This window comes from Sylvia atricapilla, chromosome 1 (genome assembly GCF_009819655.1).
Source record: "Sylvia atricapilla isolate bSylAtr1 chromosome 1, bSylAtr1.pri, whole genome shotgun sequence".
In the NCBI taxonomy this organism is placed as follows: domain Eukaryota; kingdom Metazoa; phylum Chordata; class Aves; order Passeriformes; family Sylviidae; genus Sylvia; species Sylvia atricapilla.
Window position 1 is genome coordinate 43,702,497 of NC_089140.1, and position 11,996 is coordinate 43,714,492.

Below are 11,996 nucleotides of genomic sequence, written 5' to 3' on the forward strand. Positions count from 1 at the left end.
CATATCGTTGGTGCTTGGATCTCGCCCGCGTGGGTTTCTCTGGTGCTTTCTGACGGCTTGGTGGTGCGTCTCGTTCCTCTGGGAGAGGCGTGTACGCGTTACGTGGTCGCCCCACCAGCATGTCCTGTAAACAGAAACTCACAGTTTTCATTAGTCTCATCCTGCTCACTGTGGAGATCAGGTTTAATTGATTTAATAGGACACCACCTGATTTTCCCATCCCTTTTGACAGCTGCATACCCTCGCCCTGTAAGCATTAATCTCCAGCCCCGTTCCCATTCACCCAGCTCATTTTTAATTACAACCTGCGGGCCCTCCTCTAGTGCTCTGGAGGCCCAGTGCTTTTGAATGGGATTGTTTGCTTCACTTCCTCTGGGGAATTGATTTAATGCTATCAGTGCGGTTGCCAGTATGCGTGCCTGTTCTCCTGAGGGAATGGAATTGTTAAAGCCTTCTGCTTTTGCCAACACCTCTATCTTAGTTTTCAGGGTTTGATTTGCCCGCTCGACTATAGCCTGCCCAGTACTGTTATATGGGATACCTTGCACTAATGTGATCCTCCATTTGGAGGCGAATTCCTGCACTGGTTTAGAAATAAAATTGGAACCATTATCTGTTTTGATCTGCTTGGGGATACCAAGCCATGCCATAGCTGTCAGCCAGTGCTGGATTGTGGCTTTGGAGTTGGTCTTGGGATGCTGGGTGGCTACAATCGTTCCACTGAATGTGTCCACTGTTACTGCAAGCCATGCTCGAGGCTTCAGCAGCTGACACAAGGTGAAGTCCGACTGCCAGATTTCTGAGGGCTTAAGACCTCTTGGGTTGACTCCACTAGTCCACAGGGGTGACTTCTGGCAGTGAGGGCAGGTAGCCACTACATGTTTGGCATCCGCTGTTGTGATTCCACATCTCTTCGCTAGTGCTTTGGGTCCAATGTGGAGGGATTCGTGCAGTTGACGGGCCTCCTGCAGTGTCCAGACTCCTTTCGCTGCAGCATCTGCTTCGTCGTTGCCAATCTGAAAGTACCCTTTGATTGGGTTGTGGCTATTGACGTGAATGATTGATACAGTGCCCTTTCGTGAAGAGAGTGCCTCTTCTAGCATTAGGGCTGCTGCTGATGTTGACACACCTGGTCCTGCCATGGCTAGGCAGAGCCTTGCCACGAATATAGAGTCTGTTACAATGTTAAGGTGTTCCTCTTGGAAAAGTCCACAGGCCAGGGTTACTGCTGTAGCTTCCAGCTGCTGCACTGACAGTGTGGGGTCACATGCTTTGATGCAATGCCACTGCTCTCCTACCTGCCACACTGCTGTCGCCGTAGAAGTAGTGGAGGAAGCGTCTGTGAAAGCTGTTGGTCCTGGCTGTGGTCTGTCCATAACCTTTGGTGGCAGGTCTATGTCGACTATGGTCAGCAGCTGAGTCCAGGGTGGTCTGGTGGAGTAGGAGATTTCTCCTCCAAATCCGACGAGAGCAAGGGCTAGATGCTCCGAGATTGTGGTTGATTCTATGGTCGGTTGCTTGCGAAAAGGAAGGTGGATTCTCGCTGGCTCAGTCCCTAGGTGTTTCAAAGCGAGTTTCCTGCCTTTCATGATGAGGTTAGCGATGCATTCTACTGCTGGGGAAAATGCACGAGCAGGCCTTCCAAGGACCACCCATTGAATCGGTCGGGCCTTTTCAGAAGGTCCTTGGGCCAATGCTCCCACTCCCCCCTTTTGTGTAAAATGCACATATAAGTCCAGGGGCATCGCTGGGTTCCATCTGGCAAGTGTGCCAGTGGACATCTGCTGTTCGATGAAGTCGAGGGAGCTCGCTGCTTGTGGTGTCAGCTCCTTGGGTTCCCAGGGGTGCTTTCCTTTCAGGAGGTCGTACAGAGGGTCCATGATCTCAGGAGGAACCAGGACGATGTTGCGAAGCCACTGCAGTGATCCTACCAGGCGTTGCACGTCGTGGAGCGTCTTAACATCTCGGTGGACTTTCACCTTAGGAGGTGTCACGTAGGAGCTTGTGATTCCCACTCCTAGGAAGGTGACACAGGGTCCTTTCTTGATCTTCGCGCTCGCGATCTCGAAGCCGTTGGCCTGGAGGGTCTCTGTGATCCTGGATACCAGATGATCCACTTGGCTCGCTGATGGTGCTGAGACCAGAATGTCGTCCATGTACTGGATGATGGTGGCAGCAGGATAGGAGTGTCGGACTGGCATCAGTGCTTTGTCCACGGTGATCTGGCAGATGGTTGGGCTGTCGACCATACCTTGAGGTAGTACTTTCCACTGGAAACGCAAGCTGGGCCGATTGCCATTCGGGAAAACCACAGAGAAGGCAAATCGTTCCCTGTCCTCAGGATGCAAAGGTATTGAAAAGAAACAGTCTTTAATGTCCAATACTGCACATGGCTGTCCTTCAGGAACAGCTGAGTTCATGGGCAACAGTGTCTGAACTGGGCCTATGGGTCGGATTGTTTTATTCACTTCTCTCAGGTCATGGACTAAGCGATAGCCCTCTCCTGACCTTTTGGGTACAGGAAAAACGGGCGTGTTCCAAGGACTCACAGTGGTTTCTATATGATCCTTTTGCAGTTCCCTCTCAACCAGTTCTATTAAAGCTGCCAAGCGAGGCTCGCATAGGGGCCACTGCTCAACCCATACAGGGTCTGATGATTTCCAGGTCAATTTGATCGGCAGCAAAGGGTGTAAGGCAGTGGCCCTCATTATAAATTTGTAATCCTGACTCCGAGCATAGCCAGGACATCCCTTCCTATTAAGGGTGGAGAATCCTGTAAAATGTATGGGTAAATGGCAACTGTTTGTTCTGGCCCCTTTTTTGTGTGGAGTGTTATCGCCACCAATTGGGTGCTTTTCCATGCCCTGGATTGTCCCCCCACCCCGTTCACAGGAGGGACTTCTTTAATTTGCCAATGTCTGGGCCAGTGTGATTGAGGAAAAATGGTGCAGTTTGATCCAGTGTCTGCCAAAAACTGAAGCCCTAAAACGTGAGGGTCCTGGCTGCCATAGAGCTGACACGTCCCTCACACCCTCAAGGGCTCCCTCCCCACTTTCATGACCAAGGCCACCCAGGGGTTCCGCTCTGGTTTGTCCCCTGTTGACCCTGTGACACTGGAGCAGTTTGTGGTGGTGAGAGGTGCATGTTGGCTGCTGATGATGGTGCATTGTTCTGCCACTGAATGACTGGTGGGGATGAGACAGTGACTGGTTCCTGTATATATATGGGGTATGAAGGTCCCCTGCCCCACTGGGTATTGGGAAGGCTGGGCCATCTCGCAGTGGGAGGAGGCTGAGTATGGCCCACACGCCCCCTCCCCCTTCCGTTTCCCTGAGGCCTGGATCTGCACTCCTTGGCCAGGTGTCCCCTTTTGCCACAATTCCAGCAGGTGGGTCTCTGGCGCTGCTGGGTCGGGGGAGCTGCCACTGGCCGCTGTGCTGGCTGGGGACAGCTTGCTGCTACATGACCTGGTTGGCCACATTTCAGGCAAGCCATTGCATTTGTTAGGGTATGAACCGCTGCCTGCATGGGTATTAGGTGTTCTTCCTTTACCACATGTTTGATCATGTCAGCTAAGCTGGCTCCTGCAGGCAGAGACCGTAAAATTTCCTTGGTTACAGTATTACACTGCTGTTTTAAACAGTCTGTCACCACCGGTCCCCTTGCAGCTGCAGGCAGGGTGGATGAATCAATTGCAGCCTGTAATCGGTCCACAAAATGTGTAAAACTCTCACTTTCCCCCTGTTTGATCGTTGACCATGGCGTGGACTTGTCCACAACCCGGGAAGCTGCCCTTATTGCCTCCCTAGCTGCCCTGGTTGTTGCTTTCACCTCCTCTGCTGTGAGGTGTGCAGCTTGGTTTTGGGGCGTGGCCACATCGTCATGTTTGCCAAGCAGCCTGGACAGCGTAGAGCCATGTAGAGGCTGTCCCTGCCCTGAGGCTTGAGCTAGGGCAGCTGTGCATGAATTGGACCACTCCTGCTGAAATACAATTAATCCTGCTCCATCAAAAAACATACGGGTTATTTGTGAGATATCAAAAGGCAGCATATCATCATTGCTAAAAAGACCATCGATCAGTGTGGACACCAGGGGTGAATTAATTCCTTTTTCCTGCACCGCTTTCACCACAATCTGCACTTCTTTCGTACTGAGTGGGGTATAAGTCCGTCTCTGGTTCTGCCGGGTGCCAGAGACCCGTACCGGGAACGCATGTATTGCAGCCGCAGGTTCCCACTCTGCACAGGCTAATTTTATCTTCCCCCAATCGGTTAATTTGCCCTGATTTTGTTCCCTTACATTGTTAAAAGCTTTGCTCGGTTTCGCTGGAAACTTTATAAAATCTGTTATCTCCGTTTCCGAATCGGACTCGGAGCCCTCTGTATAGCTCGCCGTGGAGTTGTAACTTCCTTCCGTGTCGGAAGTGAACTGGTGGTAAGCTTCCGGTTTGCTATGCTTTTTCCCCGGACTCCGCCCCCGTCCCGCCTTCGGCGGGTGGGCTCGGATGTTCCCTCTGCTTTGACTCCATTCCGCCTCCCGCGCCCGGCCCCCCCCTTCCGACCGGGGGTGACGCCGGCGCCTATCGCGGGGGTTGTCCCACGTTCCCCCTTTTTGCTCGCCCCTGCCCTTGGTAGATGACACCGGTAAGGGACCTTGTCCGCGTGTTCGCCCCCCCCCGCTCTCCCGCGCATGCGCCATGTAGGTCGGTGGCTCCGGAATTCCTCCGACCCCCCACGCATGCTCGGTCGCGGGGTTTTGCACTTCCGGGTTCGCATCGCCACGTGGCGCCCTTCCCCGCTCGCGCTCCACGTGGCCGGCGCCATCTTGGCCACATGGCGGGGGGGGTAGCGGCGATTGGTCGCCCCGCCCCCGCGCCGGACCGTCGGCGCCATCTTGGCCATATGGCGGGGGGTGTATGCCCTCCGCGGCGATAGCCAATCTCTCTGCGTCTCTCGCCTGCCGCGCTAGTTCTTCCCAGACAGACCGCGCACATTCCTCCGCGCGGCCGCGCTGCGTCTCCGCGCCCGGAGAGGCTGCCGTTTCGGACCGTGCCGGGGAGCCGCCGCTCCGCGCGGGCGGCGCCGCCGCCGGTCCTAGCGCCGTGCCGCCGCTCGGACCCTGGTCGCGGCAAGGAGGGATTATCGGGGAAGCCGCGGTTTTTTCGGGGGTGTTCGGATCTGGGGTCTCTCGCGGGGGGACCCGGGGGTTTTCCGCGTGCTCCGCGGCTTTTATGCATGTATTTTTGGAGGGGGATGAGGCGTCTGACTCTCGCTTTTCCCCTGGGGTCTCTGCTGCACTGCGCCCCCCCCCCTTCTCTTCCGGGGCTTCTCCGGAGGGTCCTGCGCCCCCTCGGTCCCCTCTCCCCGGCTGCTTAGCCGTGAATAAACACGTTTTTGCAGCGTTCCAAGCCTCCTGTTCTTCCATTGCTTTTCGCAACACTTTTTCAACTTTTCCCCATGCTTTTAAAACTTTTCCGCTGCCGGTGGCTTTTGTATCTTCCGCCAGGGCAACTGTATATTTCTCCCACCCCTCTGAATTTAATATGTCTATAGGGCGTGAAATCGCGCCTAGATCCGTTAACCTTGCAATAGCAAGAAATAAATCTTTTTTGTCCCATGCAATTCCTGAGTGGATTGCTAATTTACTCACGACCAACTTCACGGGGTCCATGTTTCTCCCGCGGGGTCCTGGGGCGTCCCCCTTTTTCTTCTCCTCCTCAGGAGTTCGGACCGGCCGACTCCTACCCGCTGTGCCTTTCCAAAGCGTAGCTCCCGTCCTCCGAGGTAATCGTTCCCGGGTTTACGGCACCACTTGTAGCAGTTCGCTGTTTCTGCCACAGTGGAGGCTCTGGTATCTAGGCCTACAGCACGACTTCCACTTTACTTTCATGAGTGGGTCGGGTCTTGTAACAGACGCATGGTACCAATATGGCAGACGGTTACAAAAGACGTTTATTAAGTAAAAGGTTCAGGTTTTATACTTCTTATCTATTACTACGTCAAACAGGATATTGCCACACCTCCTGGGTTAGTAGTTGGAGTGGAAAAGTACTGGCACGTGTTAGTAGAGGGTCTACATTCTTTTCAGGGGTAGCTTATCTCGAGAGGGGGATGGGGCTTGCTCTCTTCCTCACCGTTACAGTCCGAGATCTTCCGGCCGCCTGTCCCTTATCTAACCACAGACAGTATCTTTGCTGTCTCTTGTTTATATTCACACAGCTCAGGAAAAATGGACTTGTCTTGGCATGTGTAGTAACAGCTGTTGGCACTTTTGGTTCACACTAATGCTAGTGATAGACCAGGAAGTTCCATACAGATTTTTTCTGTGTTAAGACAAATTCTTTGGGTATGTTCACAGGCTTTGAAAGCAGATTTGGTCCCTTATCTTCTAAAGCTGCTTGAAGGTGTTGGTCTTGAGAACCTGGAAAGCCCATCTGCAACAAAAGCTCAGATTGTTAAGAGTCTGAAATCCATGTCTCGGAGCTTGCAGTATGGGGAACAGGTGAGTACTCCCAAGTCTTATCTGGGCTTTGGCACTTGGTAGGTCAAACTCCAAACATCATTTGTTTAATCTTCTGGCTGTCATGGTCATCATCCCACCCAAAATACTGATGTTCTGCAGCTGCAAAATGATTATTCTTTGGAATTTCTTCATCTCTTGCTTGTGGAGAAGTCATTCGTTCAATTCATGTGAAGAACACTAATAAAAAGACAAATCCCAAGTGCAGAAATGTTCTATGAGCTGGTTAGCTTTAATTGACAACTCTTAAGAACTTGTGTTATAAATGTAAATTTGTCTTCTGTTTTCTGAATCAATACATAACTGCATCAGGTATATCTAAGTAAATTTGTCCCAGTAGCTTTACTGGCTCTTAATGCCTTTTTCTTACCCTTTTGTTGAAAGTTTTCTCGAGGGGAGGAAACTTGGAACAGGTCTTTCTTCCAAGTAGTCTCTATCTTGCTCTTGTACATGGAAAGTCCTATTCTCCCTCAGCTGTTACTGAATGGCAAGGACTCTTCTAGGGTTGCTTTTCCTTGTAACTTTTCTGGGGAACAAAGGATAAAGCCAGCTACTAAGTGACTTCTTTTGAGCGTTGTGTTCAGCTGCACAAGTCACATGGAAAAGAAAGTCTCCTTGGAAATGTGCATGAATTCCATATTGCAGCCAGAACTACTGCCATGTTCTTCGGTGTAATCCTTTCAGAATGGTTTGGCAATAGAAAATGCGTTTGTTTGCCTAGCACGTGACAAATAGCACTTGCTCACTGTGTTCTCTCTTTAAACACTGCAGGTAAATGAAATTCTGTCCCGTTCTTCTGTGTGGAGTGCCTTCAAGGATCAGAAACATGACTTGTTCATTTCTGATACACAAACATCAGGATACCTCACAGGTTAGCAACTCTTTCCTGTCTATGTCCTGAATTGTACTGAACTGTTACTTAATTGTCACAGAATCTGGAGTTACTGTTTATCCCCAGGATCTAGTGCCCTCACATGGTTTGAACATTCAGTGCTGTAAAAATACAATAAGTTTTTAACACCCTTACTAAAAGGTAAACTTGTTGCTGGTTCAGAATGTATTTCTCTGCATAGTCTTTGCTGTACATACTTAGCAACAGAATCTGGACACTGGCAAGACTTGCAAGTACTCTGTAGTGATAAAGCAGAGGTGTAATTGAAACTGATGAATTACAGAAGCTTTCCATGCTTTCTCAGGATCAGTCTACTTCAGTTCTAGAACACCAGTTTATCCACAGTTAGAGGGGTGTGTAAGCTGTCTTCAGAATCAGTCAGACTGTATGTATTAGTTGGCTGTGTGAATTTACACAACTTTAGTGTTAGGCAGGTAGTTGTACTGGTGGAAAAGTTGGAATGCTAATAGGTTGGAGTTTGAGGCTGTGTTCCAGCCAGAATCAGTGCCCTGCCAGGGGGGCCTCATGCCTGTACGTGCAGCTTGCAGCATAAACTTCACTGCAGCGGTGGTGCGCCATGGGTGGGTCCCCTGCTGGTGCCACCAATATCGAAAAGGCACCCCGGCCCCACTGGTAGTGAAGAAGAGCATTTTAGCTCTGTGTGCTGTGCACTGTGTACACACTAAGGTTAGCAACTGATGGGAACTTCCTTGTATGGTGCAGACATAATCCCAGATTGGTTATGTCACTGCAAATCAAGTCCTGTTCTTCTTCACTTGAGCAGCACTTGACAGACACAGTACCACAGTCCAAAACATCATTATCACATAAAATATTTTCAGATGTAGCAAGTAATGACATTGCAGCAAACTGTCTAAAGCAACACATGATGCAAACTTCTGACTACTCAGTAGCTATCAGCTGAACAAACACTTGGTCTTAAAAGCTTTGCCTCACAGGTGACATTTTAAAGTCCTTTGTGACAAGCCAGTGTGGACACAGCCATGTGCCACATGGAACTTTCTCATCTAACCCAGTACAGGAATCTTGGTAAAGGTTTTGAGCATAACTGAACTAATGAGGTATAAATCAGATGGCCAAAGCTTTTCTTGCAAGATACTAGCATGTAAGCTAGTATATATCTAGTATGTATCTCAAATACTAGCATTTGAGAAAATTAAGCAAGAGCCTTTCAAGTGGAGAACTACACTTTCTAGAAGCAGTTGCTTATAGTTTGAGAGTAGGTATTGCAACATTTGATGCATTGTGCATAAAGCACAGGACTGTATGCTTTAGCTCTGAATGGGAGTTTTCTGGTTTTGACAAAGAACACTTGAACTGATTTAGTTTGTACTGAGTTTCCTGATATTTCATAAATACTGTGAATTTAGAAATAGGAAGAAAATTGACTGATTTTTGGCCAAGAACTGAAACTATACCAGAGGTGGTCAGGGTTGAGACTGGGGGCAATACAGTTTTCCAATTGCCTTAAGGCCTGTGCTGCTTTTAAATTGCCTAATGTTTAAGTGCTTGCCCATGTAGAATGAAGATGCTGTACAAATGCAAAGTGTGGATGGAAACCAAGCTTTACTTTTAACCTCTCTTATCTTGTATTCTGCCTTATGTCTTGCTTCAAATTGCTTTGCTGTTTGCACTTCCCTTGAAACTTCCCTTGCTTATTTCTCTTCCCTCAGGTGTCTCTTCTCCTTCCCTTCTAACTGGCAGCAGTCCCCTTCACCTGAGAAGTGGGCTTTAGATCTGCTGTGTCAGGCAGCTTGCTAACTTCTGTGTAGCTCTCTAAAGCAGGTAGATACCACCTCGCAGAACGCACGCTGCGCTCGCTGCATTCCGAGTAACAGATGCATGTCCTAGAGCTGTACAAAGGCGTGGTCCCACACTGCCCAACACCGACACACTTGCCTTGCCTTCCTCGAGCACACAGGAGCCCTACACTGACAACTGCACTGCCTGGTACTTGCTGGTACACAGGAACTCAACTTTGGAACCGTTAGGGATCCTCCATAATGGAAAAGATTGAGGCACAAGATAACTACGGGGAATTTTTGCACTAGGATGGGTAACAGTGGGTTTGACACTTGGCAGGTTCCACTGATGGGAGGCAAAGAGAAGAGCCCTCATGCAGTCAGAGAGCTTTTTATTGCCAGAGGCACTGCTTGCTTTGCTCTCTGCCTGCAGTAGTAGTGTGGGACTGTTTGCAGGAAGACAAACCATGCTCTGATGTTCTGGCTCTGGACTGAAGTGTGAGAAAGGAGGGTGGGACAGGAACGAATAGTAAATTTGGGAGAACTCAATGAGGATGGCTTAAAGGAGAAGAGTACAGGAAGAACTTAGTATGATGAATATTGGTAGTGTAGGCTGGAGGTCTAAGACCAAGTCAATTGCCGTATTGGTGTAGGAGCATGTTGTGAGTGATCAGTTGTCTAGTCACTAATATGATAAAAATTACTGTTAATACACCTTATGCTGCAACCTAAGTTTTTATTGCATTTGTTGAAAGTTTCTATGTGCCTAAATTTTTAATTCCAGGCTTTGAGGGAGAGGGGCTTTGCCTGCAGTGCAAAACTGATAGCCCCTATAGTAATCAACATGGAAACCTAGTAATAGTGTGAGTCCTGCGTCTCCAGTATGGCATTTGTGTATCCCAAGAATGCTGTCACTTTACTCTAGCTGAAGGCACAAATTGGTGGCTGGACAAGCTTTAGGCGGTTCTGCTTCTTCATAGGGCAGCCCATTGTGCATCCTGGAATTGTGCAGCTGGGAAAAACCTTTACAATACTAAAAAGATACACAAGGAGCCGAGTAGTGGAGCACATGCCTGAACTCACTTTGATTCCATGGCAGGGCCTTTCTGTAGCAGAGGAAGGCCATCCCTACTTTACTGCTGCTTCCATGATGGAAGGTGAGATGGGTAATGCAGGTAGTTCGGGTTCTTTTTAACTTATTTGGCATATCAGAATAAAAAAAAATTGAGCAAGCCCAAAAATGGCCCCCACAAACTATTCCACGTGGTAGACTAAGAAGTCTTAGCTTCTAGTGTTCCTAAACTTTAATGAACCTATAGAAAAACTCTTAAATATTCTTGTGTAAGGTGTCTGGTTGACTTAGATGATGCATCTGAGTGTTACCAGAGAGGATAAAGCTGTTTAGTCACCCAGTAGAAGGAAAACTAATCACCAGTGTTTGTTTTCCTCCCCAAAGGCCCTGGAGTTGCTGGTTACCTCACTGCAGGGACGACGTCATCCGTAATGCCCAACGTACCACCCCCAGTAGACAACGAAGTGGGAGATGTCAGCTAAGGACTGGAAATCCTTGTGGAAGAGACAAAGGCAGACTGGCCAGTGACGAGGAACAGCACTTTCCTCCAATACATTGAAGTGAACTTACTGCCTTGCCAGGTGTTTATGACAGTGTTATTCCTTTTTTCTATGACTTTTTTTTTTTCTAGGAAAAGTCAGTGATTCTAACTACCACACTGTAACACAAGAAAGCACTCTGTGGATCAGCTGAAATGGGTACACAAGAATTTTTTCTTGTTGTACATAAGCACATTTTGTTCCTTTATATTTGTTTACAAGACTGTGAATCAAACTTTCCTAGTTTTTATATTTTATGAATTAGCATGACTGGAGTTGAGCTACAGTCTAGAGGAATTGGGCTAAAATAACTTTGACCTCACCGACCCCACTAAAAGGGCATCCCTTCATATCTCAGTCTGATGTGATCACTCCCATTGAACATGACCTGAAAGGGTTTGTCCCTGCACCAGTTCACTCATGTCCTTAATCATTAACATTACCTTCTTCCTCGGATCAAACAGCATTAGACATTTGTATGTATAACTGGCTTGACCAAATTGACGAAGCTTCAGCAAAAAAACCTTAAAAAGTTGACATGTTATGTAAGAAATTAGTGTAATTGTGAAATGTTCTATACATTATCCAGTATATAAAAACTTTCTATATTGAGTGTACATTATACAGATCATTCATATGTACATAGAATTTTAAAATAAAGGGAATTAAGAGCCTTGTTAATGAGATAAAGGTGGTGTTCTTGTCTAGCTGTTCTTGGAAAGTGTGAGAAATTAAGGCAGAGACCCTGACTGGAACGTGGCTAAATCTGATCCTGGGCATTCTTGGTTGAAAAAATGCTTTGTGCAGGTTTTGACACCTAGAGCAGAACTCCTGAACCACATGTAGTAGTACAGTGCAGGTGGTTTTGTATTTGAAGTGCATTTCAGCCACTGACGTGCTGACACTCTGAACTTCCCAGAAAACAATCTTGGCAGGAAGCAAGAGGAAACTTGGGGTGGATGGAAATGTAAACAAGAATTACTGCTTTCTCAAAAGAGTTATATTCTTGGTTTGAAGTATAAGGAGGTAAGGAACTTTTTTGAATGCTTCTGGTTCTGGGTACTCTGCCACTGTAGCCCCGAGTGACCACTGCAGCTGTAGCTGGACACCCTTGAGGTGAGCACTTGGTTCTGGACTCAAGGACAGAACTGGCACAGCCTCATCCTGAAGACTGAGCCGAGCAGAATGTTCTCCCCAGGCTCCAAGAGGAA

At 48.3% G+C, this 11,996-nt stretch overlaps 1 protein-coding gene across 2 annotated transcripts in view; it reads left to right on the plus strand.

Moving 5' to 3' along the window:
* Window positions 1-11,475, plus strand: part of DNAJC13 (DnaJ heat shock protein family (Hsp40) member C13) — a 65,750-nt gene extending 54,275 nt beyond the window's left edge. For both annotated transcript variants that reach the window (XM_066320788.1, XM_066320798.1), the window contains 3 exons: window positions 6,358-6,501; window positions 7,291-7,390; window positions 10,631-11,475. In XM_066320788.1, coding sequence (XP_066176885.1) covers window positions 6,358-6,501; window positions 7,291-7,390; window positions 10,631-10,728 — 342 coding nt within the window. In that variant the 3' untranslated portion in view covers window positions 10,729-11,475. The remainder of the gene's footprint in view (window positions 1-6,357; window positions 6,502-7,290; window positions 7,391-10,630) is intronic.
* Window positions 11,476-11,996: the final 521 nt, after the last annotated feature.